Below are 17,210 nucleotides of genomic sequence, written 5' to 3'. Positions count from 1 at the left end.
TCCCTCTCCCTCTGCCTGCCTCTTTGCCCGCTTGTGATCTCTCAAATAAATAAAATCTTTAAAAAAAATAATAAATTCGGTGACAGCAGTCCATCTCTGTCTCTGTATTTCTCTCGCTCATCATAAGGAAGTGAGACCGCGTCTTATGTTTTTTCACGGCCAGCTGCTCTGCCTCCTGGGATCCGCCTGTTGCCTCTGCCGTTCCCCCCAGGGCTGCCTGGGCACCGAGAGCGAGCCACGGGGGCGCGGCTCTGGAGAGCTCTGGAGAGCCGACGCCCGCCAAGGCCCCCTCCGTCCCTCTGCCGTGTCTCCGGGATGCTGGACTCTGGGAGGGACGTCACGTGCGTGCCGTGGAGAAGGCAGGAACCCGTGATGCTCTAGCGGCTTCTCTCCGCCCACCCTTGTCCCCTCAACCAGGGCACCGATGTGGAACAATCGAGCCGTTTACCAGGCCCACGTCCTGATGCGAGACAGTGGACGCCAGAGCATCGTTAGAGGAAGTCACAGGCTGTCTGCGTCCTGACACTCAGCCGTGTCTTTAACACAGAACCGCTCGGCAGAAGGCCTCAAAGGCAGCAGGAACTGTAACATCTGCTCACTCGGTCCCCCTCCGTCCGTGTCCTCACCTCCCTCCCAGGTCACCTCCGTGTCCTCATCTCCGTGTCACCTCCGTTCCGTGTCACCTCCGTCCCGTGTCCTCATCCCCGTCCCACGTGCCCTCCGTGTCCTCACCTCCGTCCCGTGCCCGCACCTCTGTGTCCTCACCTCCGTCCTGTGTCCCCACCTCTGTGTCCTCTGCTCTGGCAGTGAGGTCAACAAAAAGGGTTGAGGGCTGGGGGCGCCCGGAACCCTTGTCCCGCTGTCCTGGGCTAGCGCCGGGGCCGTGTGTGTGTCGAACGGCTTCTCTCCGGGGCGCTGCTGTGCCCGTGAGTTAGGGTTGGGAGGAGATGCCTGTGGCGTTGGGCAGAGTTTCTGGGGGTGATGGTGGGTCTCCTCTGCAGTGGCCACGACCGCTGGGGCTTTCCGAGGGGCTCCTCGCGCATCTGCGGGAGGAGGGGATGGCGGCGGGGCGGGGAGGGCAGGACTGGCTGGTGACCTCTCTGCTCTCGTCCAGAGGTGGGCCAGGCCCTCCCCCAGGCCCCCCGCAGCAGCTCTCCAGCTCCCACCAGAACCCCGTGGCAGGAGGGGCTGGCCAGGGAAAGGGTTAAGTTTAATTTATCCTGATTTCTATTTAATATCGCGCTCTCCCTGCAGGGGCGGCAGCTGCGAGCTGATTGTGCCCACACATTATGCAGCCTGTGTCGCTAATGGCCTGTGACAAAGGCACACGGCTTCCAGGCCTCACCCCCGAGAGCCAATTAAACACACACGCTCCCTTCCTGTTTGCGGCGCATTACAATGAAATTAAACTGAATTTCAAAATCATTTTCTCCTAAAGACATCTCTTTACAATAACTAACGCGCGCTATTCCTTTCCAGCGCACACATTCATCAGCCACGGCCGAACGTTCTCAGGCTGACGGCCCCGCACTTGGCCTTGGGGCCTCCGGGCGCCAGAGAGCTGCGTCCAGCAAATCCACAGGGCTTGGGGCCCCGTGCCCGTAACGAAAAACCCTTTTATCTGAATTTAAAAATAAAAGATGATGGCCACACTGGGACCGTTCAGAGGCTGCAGGAGGGACGTCCAAACCCGCACGAGAGGGACGACGACGGAGAGGCCCAGGGTCAGACCGGCTCGCGGGAACCAGGGAAACCAGCTGGGTGTGTTCCCACGCTGACCGCACCCGCACACAGAGACAGGACGTCCCGAGAAACGGGACCAGGGCTCCCAGGGCCCGACCCCAGAACACTCGCTCCCCCGTCAGGTTCCCAAGGTCCAGCCTTGCTCTGAAGGCTGATACACGTCCACGCTGCCAGCCCTCCCTAACCATCACATGCCCGCGTCCTGTGCCCGGCACGGAGGGAGGGGGAGCCTGGACACCGCCCCTAGCGGCCGCTGGGACGCGCTTGTCAGGCACAGAGCCGAGAACCCCAGACATGCCCCGGGACCACGGGGCAGACGCAGGACTGGCCAGGACCACCAAGTGTGGACCCAGTGCCACCTGGCAGGGAGACAGGAAGGGGGTTCTTGACACCCCCACCAGGAAGACCCTCCACCGGCCGCCTTCAAACGAAACCCTCACCTGTGTCAGGAGCCGCCACAGACCGAGACTGCCAGGGTCCACGAGTCCCTGCTCTGCCACTCAGTGACCTCAGGACTGTGACAGCAGCAGAGGAGAGTGGACACACGACCTCCCATGCCGACCCGAGCCCAGCGAGGCGCCCGAGCAAATGCTGTGTGGCCGCGAGACTAAGGAACACGGCCGCCCGTCCCCCGCCGCCCCGCCCCATGGCTCTGTGCCCCGCAGGACAGGAACGGAGGCAGACTTCTGACGGTGGGGCCGCACGCAGTGGTGCATGGAGCAAGGCTCTCTCTTCGGAAAATACTGTCCGAAGATGACTGTGCAACAACGCACTGTCAGCAAAACTCATACAAACACGGACGGGTGGGAAGAAAGGAGGAACCGCCCAGAACCCGACCACCAACCCGCCAGGAGGTCGTTCTCAGTGAGCTACAACCGTAATGTTCAGTGTCTGCCACCAAGTCTCCATTTCGGGACCACTGGGGCCAAGGAGGGAGCCGGGGGACCCTGAGCAGCTCTGGGTCCTGCCGGAAGGGACTGCTGGCACACCAAGCACAGGGCCCCGGGTGCTGGGGGAGAATAATGGAAAACGACCCAAAAGAACAAGGAACCAAATCCTGCCAGAAGGACCTAGATCCTGGGGGGTGGGGATGGGCGAGACGATTTATAAAGCGGGAGCTCGGGGCAGGCGGGGGAAGGGCCGAGGAGGCTCTCTACATCCAGGCCCTGTCGCGGCCCTCCTTCTAGAGGTTGCTGGGGCCCTGGGGCAGGGTGAGGACGCAGCCTCGAAGACAGGAGACACAGAGTGCATCCCACCCCATCTCTGCCCTGGACAGAAGATCCTGGGGTGTCCAGGCCGCCCCCCACGGGTCCCCCTCCTACCTGTCTTGAACCAGCCATCCCAGGTGAAGGCACGTCTCGTTTCTTCTGGTTTGTCCCAGTATTCTCGGAACACAGATGGCCCTCTGACCAACAGCTCCCCTTCCTTCTCCTTGAACCCTGGGGTCACCTGCAGCATGGGAGGCAGTGGACCCCTCTCAGGATGGGGGCTGCACCTGCCTTTCTCGTGACCCTCCTCACCACACCCTCTTCTGAAATTGGACACGTCGTTGGAAATGATTGAAAATGCGTCTTTCAACAGTAGACCTCAGGTGGACACCACAGCAGGGAGTGTGTGTCTCTGTGTTCATCCTCTAGACTTGAAGCCAGGAGTCGCTGACCCATGTCACAGGGCCTGGCTGGATTCGAGCTGCCCGTCCACTTCTCAGAGTGTGCCCCTGGCATCGAAGACTCTCCCTTTTCGGAGTGTTTCCTGCGCACTCCACAGCACATGGGAGGCTTGGGGACATGGCCAGCCGCCACAGCACACACACGGCTCCGGCAGCTCCCGTGGGGCCTTCCGGAGGTGGTCACTTTGCTTGGGGAGAAGGGAGCTGAGCACGCAGCCACTCAAGAGAGGACGGGCCGGCCTCAGGTGCCTGGGACAGAGGGCGCCCAGATCGCGTGGTCCTGGGGAGTGGCGGGGGCGGGGGGTTCACGTCTCTGCTGTGACCACAGGGCAGGGCAGCGCAGGAGGGAGGCGGGGCTTTACAGGAAACGGAGAAGGGCTCCAGCGAAGCCAGAAGAAGGCGCAGAGCACGCGCACATGTGGAGGCCCTGCGGGAGGCCGTCCTCACACAGAGCGAAGGTGACCGAACGGAGGCCAGGGACCCTCCGGTCTGAAGCTCAGCTCCCACCCGGAATGAACTTATTCTGGGGAAGAACCATCCCTTCGAAAAGGCTGTCAAACTGTCAGGCTCACTGTCTGAGGCCTGGACGCAGTCCATACTTCCAAGGCCGACGGCGGGCGGCCGACCAGAGCCGATCCCGCCCCTGCAGCTCTCCGCTGACATCGCAGCCCACTCCCCACGTCAGGGCCCAGTGCTGTGCCTGCCATCCGGCCTGCCTGGAGGATGTCTGTTTCCCAACCAAACCAGGCTTTATTTCACCCATTTTCCCACTGCTGCCCTTGGTCTGATCCACTGCCAAGGCGAGACCATCTTCTTGCCGGAGATGGGGGACCTACTTCCAAGCATCAGCCCCGAATCCCAGATCCAGGGTAAGTAATGAGCAGGGGACGCCTGGGGGGCTCCGTCAGTGAAGCGTCTGCCTTCGGCTCAGGTCATGATCTTGGGGTCCTAGGATGGAGCCCCAGGTCAGGTTCCCTGCTCAATGGAGTCTGCTTCTCCCTCTCCTTCTGCCCTTCCCCCCGGCTCATGCTCTCTCTCTCTCACACAAATAAATAAAAATCTTAAAAAAAAAAAAAAAAAGTAACATTCAGGATGGAGGAAAAGACAAAGACACCTGTAGATACAGAAGAAACAACGGAACTTGTGACCAGCTGGTCTCATCTAAGGAATTACCAGGGAATGTTCCTCAGAAGGGAAACGATGCCGGAGTTAACATGAAAACTCAGAAATGAAATAAAACCAACAGAATCAGTAAATACTTGGGTGAGTAACACTGACCATTCTGTTGCTCACGAGTTCTTTAAAACAGTTCAGAAGGCAGAAAGCAAACACGTAGCACTGTCTCTCGGGCTTTACCCTCCATGCAGGACTCCACACGACAACCAGACCACACAGGCAGACGGCAAAGCGACCAGGATTCTGTGCCTGACCAGGCTGCAGCTGGGCTCCCGAAGCCTCTCCTAGGCCACCTGGGCCCCTCCTGTGACATCTGGTTCTAGCAAGAACCCCGCTCCATCAGTTCAGCAGGAGCCCCCCACCCTGACACCCCATCACCCTCAAATCTATCACCCCCAGGTGACATCTGATCACCCCAGCCTGCCCTCAGAAGAGAACCTGGCAGGTCGGTTTAGCCAGAGTCCCCACTCAGCCCTGATGTGTCCCCTCAGCAAGTCTCCACCCGCTGACCCCACCCGCTGCCCGGAGCGAACGTCCACGGGCCCGCGCGGCACTCAGAGCTGGGACACCCGGCTGCGGGGGGCCCACAGCTTCCCCGTGGTCCTGAGTCCCATCCACCTCACCACCTCCAACAAGGGTCACTGAATGTCTTCTCTCTGACCCCAAGAGTTCTGCTTCTCCAGGACTGGTGAGGACTGGTCTAAGCAGGTCTCAATACGTACCGTAGCCCCCAGAACTACGAAACCCGTCCAAGAGCGTAAGGTCAGGAGCTCGAGCACTGAATGACAGTGTAACACTGAGGAATGAGTTCAAAGAGGCCTGAAAGGGCAGACGAGCGACGGGGAGCTGAGGGAGCTACTGTGGAGGGCAGCACACGGTGGCGGGAGAAGTTCGAGCACCTCCACCACCAGGTCAAATGTAAGCCCTGCCCTGGACACGCCAACTGGAAGACTGCGGACTGGACCGGAAAGCCGTACGTGATCCAACCCTATACCGTCTGTGAGAAACTCACCTCCAGGGCAGCGCCACAGGCAGGTGAGAAGCAAGGGGACAAGACCACGCACAGCACGGACACCAATCAGAACAAAGTACACTGACCACAGCTTTATCAACACCAGACAAAGTCAACATACGAGCAAAGGACGGAGGACGGACGGTCTGGTCACCGAGATGACAGAACAATTAAACACGTGCATTCACCAAGTAAGAGACTTTCAAAATACATCAGCAAAAATGCAAAAGCAGAAACAGACAATGATGGTGGAGGAGTCACATATATCCCCCCACCCTCCCACCCAAGAACTGGACCGACGCTCATGGAGCAGTGGGGCCGGGCAGCACCGACCACGGTCAGTGGCCTGACGTCTGTGTTGCAGCACTACCAGAAGCATGCGCGTCCACCAGGAAGGCCATGTTTGGGGGCACACACACGCTTTCACAAATTTAAAGGAACTGGAATTGTATCCAACAAGCTTTGACTATAACAGAATTAAACTAAAAACGAGTAACAGAAAGATAACAATCTCCAAACACTTGGAAAACAGACAACACGCTTCTAAATAATCCATGAGTCCAAGATGTCTTAAGGGAAATAAGAAAATCAGGAAATATTTTGAAGTGAATGGAAATGAAACACATCAGAATTTGTGGGGGGGAGGGCAAGCCCCCACGGAGCTGAGGAAGATCTGGCCGGTAAATGCGTGAATTGGGAAAGGGGAAAGTAATAGAGAAAAATCACGGAATCCAAAACCAAGTTCTTTGAAAAAGGTTCAGTAACAGATAAACATCAAGGAAGAGTAACAACAAAAGAAGCAGAAGACACACACTGTCCACGAGAGAAACGGGCAGGCGCTACCTCAGACCACACAGTGTCCACAAGAGAAACGGGCACGCGCTACCTCAGACCACAGTGTCCACGAGAGAAACAGGCACGCGCTACCTCAGACCACACTGTCCATGAGAAAAACGGGCACGCGCTACCTCAGACCACACACTGTCCACGAGAGAAACGGGCACGCGCTACCTCAGACCACATGGTGTCCACGAGAGAAACGGGCAGGCGCTACCTCAGACCACACACTGTCCACGAGAGAAACGGGCAGGCGCTACCTCAGACCAACAGTGTCCACGAGAGAAACAGGCACGCGCTACCTCAGACCACACTGTCCATGAGAAAAACGGGCACGCGCTACCTCAGACCACACACTGTCCACGAGAGAAACGGGCACGCGCTACCTCAGACCACATGGTGTCCACGAGAGAAACGGGCAGGCGCTACCTCAGACCACACACTGTCCACGAGAGAAACGGGCAGGCGCTACCTCAGACCAGACGGTGTCCACGAGAGAAACGGGCAGGCGCTACCTCAGACCACACGGTGTCCATGTGAGAAACGGGCAGGCGCTACCTCAGACCACACTGTCCACAAGAGAAACGGGCAGGCGCTACCTCAGACCACACTGTCCACGAGAGAAACGGGCAGGCGCTACCTCAGACCACACTGTCCGAGAGAAACGGGCAGGCGCTACCTCAGACCACACTGTCCACGAGAGAAACGGGCAGGCGCTACCTCAGACCACACTGTCCACGAGAGAAACGGGCAGGCGCTACCTCAGACCACACAGGCACGAAAGGACGCATAAGGAGACACCGAGAAACACTGTGCAAAAATCCAACAACTTAAATGGATCAATTTCTCAAAAACCACACTCCACCAAAATTCACCCAAGATGCATTAAAGGACCTGAATAGTCCTATAATGATTAAGAAAATGAAATCATAGTTAAAATCTTCAAAAAAAGAAGCCTCTGGCTCCAGATGGTTTCACTGGTAAATTCTATTCAACATTTCAATAAGTATATAATACCAATTATATGCAGAAAGCACAAGAGGGGGATAATTCCCCTCACTTCATGATGCTAGCACTACTCTGATACCCAAACAAGACAAAGAAGCACAACAAAAAGAAACCTTAGATGCAAACACCCTCAGCGAAATGCTGGCAGACCCAATACAGCACATCTAAAATAAATGACACACCACAAGCAAGTGGGGTTTGTCCCAGGAATGCGAGGCTGATTCAATACTAGAAAATCAACCAATGTGATCTACTGTATTAGCAGCCTAATGAGAAAAAACCAGTTCATGTAAAAAAGCATCTGCCAATACGTCATCCAGGAGCACCAGGGGGCTAAGCTGGGTAACCATCCGACTCTTGATTTCAGGTCAGGTCATGATCTCAGGGCTGTGAGACTGAGCCCCATGTTGGGCTCCCTGCTCCTTGGAAGCCTGCTTCTTCCTCTCCCTTTTCCCCTCCTCCAGGAAAAAAAAGAAAATATTTCATCCATTCACGCTAAGAACTCAACATATCATAAGTAGAATGGAATCTACAAAAAGCCTACAGCCAATGTTATTTTTAATACTCTTCCCATTTAGCATCACACTGGAAATCCTCATCAGGGCAATTAAGACAAGAAGAAAAAATGAAAACATACAGATTGAAAAGGAGGAAGTAAAACTACTCCTACTTGGAGAAAACATGACTGTTGATATGAAAAATCCTAAAAAACCTACAAAAATACCTTCTAACTCTAAAAAGAGAATTTAACAAGATTGCTAAAGGATATGAAGCCAATATACTAAAATTGATTATATTTTTATACCCCAGCAATGAACAGTTCAAAAACAAACAGAAAAGCCCACACCTACAGTGACTGAAAAAGAAGGAAAGGAGGAGGATGGTGGAAGGAGAAGACAAGAGAAATACCTGGTTATAAGCCTAGCGGGACACACACCAAAATAGACCTAAGTGAGCGCAGAGGCATACCATGTTCATGGATTGGAAGACTCGGCATAGCGAAGATGTTAATTCTCCCTAAACTGATTTACAGGTTTAATGCAATTTTATTTTTTTAATTTGTTCTTATTTTTTTTAAAGATTTACTTATTTGAGAGAGGAAGAGAGAGAGAAAGTGAGTACACACACACACACACACACACACACACACACACACAGAGAAAGAGAGAGAGAGACACAGGTTTCCAAGGACCAGGCAGCCCGACACAGGGCTCGATGCCAGGACCCTGAGATCATGACCTGAGCCGAAGGCAGAGGCTTAACGACTGAGCCACCCAGGCTCGTCTTTAATGCCATCGTAAAAAATATGTATTTATATGAAAGAGAGAGCGAGAACATGAATGATGGGATTGGCAGAGGAGGGAGAGAACCTCAAGCAGACTCCGTGCTGAGCAGGGAGCCTGACGTGAGGCTCGATATCACAACCTGAGCCGAAACCGAGAGTTGGATGTTTTGAGCCAACCAGGCACCCCATATTTAATGCAATTTTGATCAAGATCCCAAGAGGACTTTTCTTTTTATTAAAGATTTTTATTTATTTATCTCTCCTCTCTGAGAGGGGAGAAGGTCAGAGGGAGAAGCAGGATCCCCATGTAGCTGGGAGCCCGATGTGGGGACTCAATCCCCAGGCGGCCGCTTAACTGACTGAGCCATCCAGGTGCCCCCAAGAGATAGAGACAAGCTATTTATAAAATTGGTTTGGCAGGTGGGGCACCTGGGTGGCTCAGGTCATGATCCCAGGGTCCTGGGATTGAGCCCCACATTTGGCTCCACTCAGCAGGAAATCTGCTTCTCTCTCTGCTGCTCCCCTTGCTCATACCTGCTCTCTCTCTCAAATAAGTAAATAAAATCTTTTAGAAATAAGCTGGTATGGCAGACAAAGTAACTAGAGTAGCGAGGACAACTGAATAAGAATAAACTCAGTGTCACGGCACCATCGTTCTGAGACTCACCGTAAAGCCACAGTGGTCAAGACTGGTGTCGGAGAACCAGACACACAGACCGATGGGGAGCATACCACCTGTGTACAGACCCGGCTGAACGTGTAACGCCTGCCACGGGTCCAACACCACAAACACCAGCCCTAATTCCTGCCCGATTTGCCAGGGAACCTTGGCTCGAGGCAAAGCAAGATATGCCTCTGCCCCCAAAAGGAAAAAGACAAAGCATTTTTTTTCCAGGGAGAGAGAAAAGTCAAGCAGCAATATGAAGGTTGAAAGACATACACTTCCGTCACACGCTGGCTTATGTTCCCGACTCACCGCAGACCCTGGACCACACAGTCAATCTGATTTCACTCGCCGATGTTCATGAATTTTAGAGACAGGAGAGCGGTGATGCCACGAGGGAAGACGAGTCATCTGAGGGGAGCACGACCAGAAAAATGAGCGAGGGAATCCTGCACAACACATACATCCTCTCAGACTACCTGTCGCCTGGACCAGCAGGTCACAAGCAGAGCCAGAGCCCCGCAGGGGTTCCGACGGACTCAGCATTGACACCCACCTCTGCTGGGAAGAGAGCGGGGCTGGGCAGGTGTGCAGCTCTGGGCACCCCAGCTGTTCCCAAGGACACGTGGGTGCAGGCCGGAGGGGGCAGAGGGCCAGACCCGGGTGCCCGGCAGACAACACACGCAGCTGCTGTTTTCACAGGGGCCTCCGGTCTTCGGGCATCGCACCTCTGCACGAGCTCCCCCCCGCAATCATACTCTGACCGGGGGCAGTGCTAGAGAAGCCCCAGGCCTGGAGGAAGCCTTCTCATCTGAAAGCAGCCTGACCGTCGTCTTCTCTATCAGCAGCAGGTGCGGGCAAGGCCCCCAACACCTACCCATGTTCATGACGAGGGGTCTGCTCCAAACTTCTGAGGAGGGGGCTATGGTGGGAGGATGTGTGGGAAGGCAGGCAGGGGGGCTCTGGACCACGGAGGCTGGCGAGGAGAGGCGGAACCCGAGGCAGAGCTCTCGAGCCTGTGGGTCTCTCCTTGGCTGTGGGCTCCTGCTGCGTCCTGGTGAGTGGCTGCCCACTTCTCAGGCCTCAGGATGTGGGCTGCACCAGGAGGGTCTGGACACTCACACAGGATAAGCCCATGGCAGGAAGGAGCACGCCTCTCAGGGGTCTCTGGGGGGCAGGCTCTGGTTGTCGGGAACAGCGAAGCACGGGGTGGCTAAGTGCTCGCAGACGTTCGTGGACCATGTCAGGGCCACCAGCCTTCCTCTTCCTCGTGAAGCGTCCCCGTTGGGGGCAGGGCCTCCTCCCACCTGCTTCTTGCTGGAGAGGGGGTCCACCCACTGCCTCCCAAGAGACCAGGGACACACGGCTGCTGTCGGGCTGCTGTTTGTCCGAGGTGAGTGCCTCTGTGGGCCAGTTTGGTGGCCGGCCCCCCAACGGTCGCAGGGCCAGAGCCGGGCCCTCAGGCACTCCGCCCCCAGCCCTTGCCCTGCTGTGGGTCACGTGCAGCAGCTGACGGCACACGGGGGTGACGGCACACGCCCCAGGCAGGGGCGGCAGAAGACGCAGGCGGGGAGCCCGGGAGACGCTGGCGGCCGTCGGCGGGAGAAGACGCAGGCGGGGAGCCCGGGAGACGCTGGCGGCCGTCGGCGGGAGAGGCGGCTGAGCCGGTGACCGCAGTGACAGCGTACGTATACACAAGATTATTAACTCTGAAGGGGAGATGGAGGGAAGCTGTGCTCGCCGCGGCCGCCCGGCTCCAGCCCGGACACCAGGCGCGGCGTGTCTGCGGCCTCAGCCACAGAAGACGTTCCTGGGTGAAGGCCAGCAGCGACCTTCCGCCGTGCGGCGTTTGTCCGCTGACGGACCGGTGCAGCTGGCGGGCACTGGGTTCTCGAGAGTGAACGCTTGCAAGACAAATACACAGAAAGAGACGCATTTTAAAGGTGAAGCCGGCGGGCAGCCATGGCTTGCGGAAGACGCACCGTGGCAAATAGGCACGGGGTCCCAAGGGCAGCTGTGGGACTCACTGCAGCCCCGCAGGGAGAGGGGACAGAGGCCAGATGAAACCGTGGAGGCAGAGCAGGAGGCCCGTCCAGGTGGGGGGCCCGCATGTACAGCACCCTGACCCCTGCCGGAGAGAGCTGTGCATGGCAGGGGTGACGGGGTGCCCTGGGATGCCACATCACCAACCAGCCACAGCCAGAGCAACTCCATGATGGGGACCCGGCTGAGACATGCCAGTTTCACCACACAGGGACCAACTGTGGCAGCCCAGACTGTGCTCTATGGGGCCCACAAGTGAGCCACCCTCCTGAGCAGTCAGGCCTCTCCCAGACTCCAGCCCCCCCACCCCGCTGCCACGGCCCTGAGAGCCCCAGGCATGTGCTCCTCCCCCTCCTGCTCTGGGGCTGTGGGAGCCAACGTGGATTCTCCCTCCTGTCTGGGAAGCACCGCTTGGCCCAACCACCCCTCTGCTCCTGTCCTCCGCAACAGCTCCCGTTGGCAGGGCCGATCCCCCAGAGCCCCCCGGCCACTCACTCCTGGTTCCTGGTCCTGAGTTCCAGGTCCTGGTCCTGGCTAGAAAAGCACCACGGGCTCCCGGGCTGCAGAGGCCTGGGGGGAACCTCGCTCCACACTGCCTCTGGGCCAGGTGGCTCCAGGGGACACCGCGCCTGGCCCAGAATGAGGACCCCTGCCTGCCGGCCGGCCGAAAGCAATGCATGAGAGAACCCGAGGTCAAGGTGCCTCCAGCAGGCCGGCCCGGGGGGTCTCAGGGCAGGCGTCCTGGGCATCGCTGTGCTTCCCACTCCCTGTCAGCACCCGGCATGCTCCTGCTCAGGCGTCCCTGTACCTGAGAAATGTGGACATCACGCCTGTCCCTCAGGCCTTGGTGGCATTGCCAAGCTCTGGGTCCCTCATGTGAGGAGTAAAGGCGTCACCTGAGCCCAGACGGAACCCACGTGAAGGCCCCGCACCTGAGGTCACCTGCTCAACAGACGAGGAACCGATGGTGGTGGGTGAGAGACCCCGAGGATATGACACAGGCCATCCTGGTCGCGTCAGGGACACCCATGGTGCTGGAAGGGTGGGGTGGGGCGCATGGATGGCAGGTGGGTCTGGATGGGGGCATAGGCACGGCCGGCGTGGAGCCTGCCCGCGCACCAGGGAGGGGAGCAAGGGCAGGCCTGGAGCCCTGTCACCAGCAGGGAGGAGTGGCCCCGGGAGCCTGGCGAGGGGCCACGGGCTGGCCCTCCACACGGGGCCCAGGTGAGGGGTCCCGGGAAGGCAGAACACCTTCCTCACGTCACTGTGAACGTTATCACAGGGTCACACCCAAAAGCACTCTGACCCACCTGTGTACTCAGCCGCCTTCTCAACCCCCCACTTAGGACACAGACACGGAGACCACAGATGGGACCAGTGCCGAATGGGAGAGCCGGGGCTGCGGGGAGAGACGCGGCTCACCTCTCCTCGCAGAGACCACTCCCACGGGGCGTCCAGCCCGGACATCGGCTTAGACCATCTCCTTTTCATCAGGATCCTAGCCCCCCAGCCCCCGAGGTCTTCTGTGATTGTTATTCACTTGCGATCAGCCGACTGTAGCTACGGGACCCACTGCGGAAGACAGGAAGACCCCCTTCTCCTGCTTCACCCTTGTTAACTCAGAGGAGCAGCGAGAGCCCGCGGTCGTTCCAGCGGCCGGCGCAGCCTTCACGTTCAGGGCTCTGGGAGTCGCCCACACCGGCCTCGTGAGGCTCCTGGAGCTGGCACACCCACCCCGGCTTCACTGAGTGGAGACAGGGCCCCGCCAGCACGGTACTTTTAACCAGATGGCGCCTACAACAACCTCCGTTTTAACAAGGGCTCTGTGAGGCTGTCATGACCCACCTCATGGCGTCCCCGGTGGACGGAGCCTGGGGGCAGCGGGGCAGAGCACTGGAGGTCGGGCCCAGCACCGTCCACACGACCACAGTGCCTGGAAACACTAGCAGCTCTGCTGTCCGGAAGGAGCCAACCCCGCATGATGGGGGTTCAAACCGGAAGCAGAGACCCTCACCCTCTGGGGCTGGGTGGTCACGGCCACACAATGCCCGCATGCTGCCCACCTGCGTCTCCCTTTCGTTTCCTTCCGCGTGGAGCACGTAGGGGCAGCCCTCCTTCTTCGGGTTTTCTGAGACTATGCGCACTTCAACGGCTGGCAGCGGGGTCCCCACGGAGCCTGCAGGAGAGAGAGGAGAGGGCTGCACAGAAAGCCGTAGACCCCAGAGCCAAGGGTACAGGGCTTGGCTCAGTGTACGCAGGTGGCCGCCCGGCTCCACGGCTGCCAGCGCTCACAGCCGCCCACAGCCCGTGAGGCCCGGCTCTGGACACTCCGCCAACGTGGGGAGGCTCCCGGCACCTAGGCTGGAGGCTGAGGCTGCTGCCGCTTCCCCACTAGTGGCCAGCTGGGCAGTAAGGGTCCAGGGGGCATGGAGGACACCCGTACAAGGAAGGCCCAAGAGGGACGGGGCTGGCAGGTGGAGAAGGCCGCCAGCATGCTGGTTCATTTATTAGGCACCCACGGTTTGCTCCCGAAGCACCTGGTGGAGTGGCCTGCCTTGCCCTGAGTCCCCACTACCCCCCTAACAAAGGACCAATGTGGGCAGAGGTCCCAACACCAAAGGCTCAGCCTCTGACAGGACCCATGTGAAGGACTTCAGGCGCTTTATCTTAACCCCTGGAATCAGTGAGCGTTTGTCCCGGGACTAATGCCCAGGGCACTGACTCTACCACCTGACACCTGCTCAGGATTCCAGGACCCGGACTCCTGGGCAGCTCAGTCCCACAGCCGCACGTGTTGGGATGGCACCGCACTGTCCCAGTGGCCTGTCTTCTGCATCTGAAGCTGGGGCTGGAACGAGAGGGCTCTCAGCTGTCCTATCCCCGGTGGCCTCGTACCTCCACTCTGGTCAGAAGCCACATCCTTGCCTGGTGGGGAGCACAGCTAGCAGATCCCTCCCAGCCCTCTGTCTTCTCGGTTTGCTTCCAAAGGATTTGCAAATCCAAATTAAATGTACGTGAGACACAGCGAATCATCACAAAGCCGCAAAGCCACATAACTCAGGGCTTTCTACACATTCACGACGCTGGGAACTGCCACTGCTATCTAGTTCCAGAACTTTCCGTCACCCAGAAGGAAACCCGAGCCCTCAGCAGCTCATCCCCTCCCACACCCCCCACTCCTGCCTGCGCGGACCTGCCTGGTCTGGACTTTCCCTACGGAGCCTGGGACCCGGCCCTCCCCAGGCCTCTGCTGGTGCCAGTGCTCACAGCCTCTGGCCACACAGGCACCGGGACATGTGAGACGCCGGCCGGGAAGCAAGGGAGTGTCATCTACAGTGTTCAAAGGAGACACGGGGGCCAGACGTGACGTCCTGTGAGCCCAGCCCTCCAGCCCCACTTCGGCCTCGCGTACACTGGCAGCGAAGACCAGACGCTGCTCCACACGCGGTCCAGACACGCGTTCGGTGACCTCAAGGTCGTTTCCTTTTCTAGGTTAAATGAACAGTTCCTTTCCTTGTGGATTCTTTTCAGCGACAAGCTTGACTCCTCCGTTGCATACGCTGCTGTCCCCCAGCCTCAGGCCCATGCAGAAGGGCTGACCGCAGCTCCGCGGCAGGCCAGGGCCACAACCTCGCCTGTGGGATGCCGAGCTGGGCCAGGGCCCGAGGTCCTCACACGGCTCCCAAGTGCTGGTGTGTTAGGGCCGGAGCTCAGCAGGTGACCTCAGTGTCAGCCCTCAGTGACCACAGTGTGTGGTGGTGACGCATGACGAAAACATGTTAAAGCCACAGAGCAGGTTTGGGAGGAGGCCGGTGTGGGATGGGGGCCAGCCAGGAGGGGCTCAGACAGTTCATGTGGACCCCACCCCGTGTCCCTGACAAGGCTGCCCCTTGTGGCTCCCATCATTGGGATGAGGAGCCGGAGCACCGAGGGCACATGGAGTGTGGCCGTCGGCTGACTGACCCCGTCATGAGGCCGGGCAGAGGCAGAGCCCCTCGGCCGCTGAGCAGGAAATCAGAAAGAACGAGCACCATCCGCTGCAACAGAGAACCTTCTGCAGGAGCCCAGCCTCGCTCAGAAATCAAGGCCGGCTCTTCCTCCCCTGTCCTGCCGAGCTCTGCAGGGGGAGGTGCGCGGGCCCTGCTGCCAGCCGGAGAAGGGCACCACCTGAACACTGCCTGCGTCCGAGCCAGTCACAGTGGCGTGTCCCCAGATGACCCCCAACTGGCTGGCTCAGCCACTGACCGGAGCGTCCCACGCCCCCTCTCCCGGAACCCCGCAGAGCTGAGCTGCCCACCACCACCTTCTGATGAAGGACGTGACTCAGGAGCAGCAGATGGAAGAGATGCCCAGGAAGGGGGGGGTCCCTCAGCTCCTGTGCCCCCAGGGCACCCCCCAGCACCTCATCTGTGCACCAGCATCCTTAGGGTTTCCATGGAGATCCCACAACTCATGAAGCCAGTGGCCACTGACTCAGCCCAAAGCCCCTCTCCCCAAAGGCTCTGCCCCTCCAATCGGCCTGTTGGTCCCAGGCTGTCTCCTTCGCACACACTCAGGTGCTGGGGAGGGGGCTTCTGTGAACAGCTAAGACCCCCTTGTGGCTCCCATCACCTAGGAAATTCCAAGGGTTCCAGGACCTCTGCACCAGCTATGGAGAGAGACCAAATGTCTATTTCTTACCAGAACAGGGTCCTCTCTGACCGTCCTCCTCAGCCAAAAGCACCAGCCTCCCCACTTACCATCCTCCTCCCGCCTTTCTGTCCACTGCCTTCTCCTTCGAATATTTTTTAAAAAGGAAGAAACCCTCTTCCCAGCTTCCTCCTGCTCCGCTCTGGCCCCTTCCCCATCTCAAGAGTGAACGCTGTCACAGCCATTACGACCCGCGAGGGAAGTGCTGACGGAACCCCAGCTGGTGACAGCACCACACACAACTGACACCTCCAGGCAGAGACAACCACCGCAGTCCCATAGGCCCGAGGTACCGCCGGGTGAGGGTCCCGGACAGGAGACGCTGCAGCCCGCGCGGGGCAGCCCTCACTCCGGGCCACGTCCACCCGCCCAAGTGGGCCAGATGGAGCAGGGCCGTCCGCAGCAGCCGTCTCCTGCCCCCATGGGGACGGCGCTCCCCTCCTGGTGTCCACCTGGGCGGCGCCCCCCCTCCTGTCCTGTCCTGCCCCTGTGAGGAAGGCGCCCCTCCTGGTGTCCACCTGGGCGGCAGTGTGGGCCACAGTCAGAGGTGCACCTCGTTCTTCTGAATCTCTCCGAACCGCTGTTGGCTCTCCCCAGATAAGCGTAACTGGCCTGCGGCCCTGTCCAGCATCTAGGGAGGGAGGCCGCTCTGCAGCTGGTCCAGAGAGGACGGGAAGGGGCAGCTCAGGTGCTGGAGCCCCTGGCAGCGCGCCACGGAGCCCGCCGCAGGAGCTGTTCGCGCCTCTGATCTCTACCTCCACTTACTGCTGATCAGGCCTGGCCGCACGAGGCCATGAATTATTCATGCCCCTTCGTGGTACCCGCCAGGGACGCAGAGAAGGATCAGTCAGAAGATCCGACCCAGAGCTTGGCACGCGGCCAACGACACTCTTCGTGCAGCACGTCCCTCTTTCAAGGCTGGCTTTGCCCTGTGTGCCCATCAGCCTTTGAGCACCTTTAACGGACCCGGTGTTCACTGCAGGGACCGTGAGAGCCACGCTCAGAGGCCATGCAGGCAGCCAGAAGGAGGGGCCGGGCTGGAGGGACCCTGAGCTGGAAGCAGGTGTGGGGCCCAGGGGTGGCT

At 58.8% G+C, this 17,210-nt stretch overlaps 1 protein-coding gene across 15 annotated transcripts in view; it reads right to left on the bottom strand.

Moving 5' to 3' along the window:
* LOC111152858 (acyl-CoA synthetase family member 3) overlaps positions 1–17,210 on the bottom strand; it is a 48,838-nt gene that overhangs the window by 9,820 nt on the left and 21,808 nt on the right. For 9 of the 15 annotated variants that reach the window (XR_002640957.1, XR_002640958.1, XR_002640956.1 and 6 more), the window contains 2 exons: positions 13,501–13,613; positions 3,066–3,192 (listed from right to left, as the gene is read on the bottom strand). Coding sequence is in view for 9 of the 15 variants with exons in the window: in XM_022511540.1 (XP_022367248.1) it covers positions 3,066–3,192; positions 13,501–13,613 (240 nt within the window). In the remaining 6 variants the exon portion in view is untranslated. Of the gene's footprint in view, positions 1–3,065; positions 3,193–9,740; positions 11,299–13,500; positions 13,614–17,210 lie in introns of those variants that run through there. The other 6 variants (XM_022511543.1, XM_022511546.1, XM_022511544.1 and 3 more) reach the window with 4 other exon arrangements.

This window comes from Enhydra lutris, unplaced genomic scaffold (assembly GCF_002288905.1).
Source record: "Enhydra lutris kenyoni isolate GAN:26980312 unplaced genomic scaffold, ASM228890v2 scaffoldscaffold30, whole genome shotgun sequence".
In the NCBI taxonomy this organism is placed as follows: Eukaryota; Metazoa; Chordata; class Mammalia; order Carnivora; family Mustelidae; genus Enhydra; species Enhydra lutris.
Note: the sequence above shows the minus strand (reverse complement) of the source record. Positions and strands in the feature narration are given on the sequence as shown.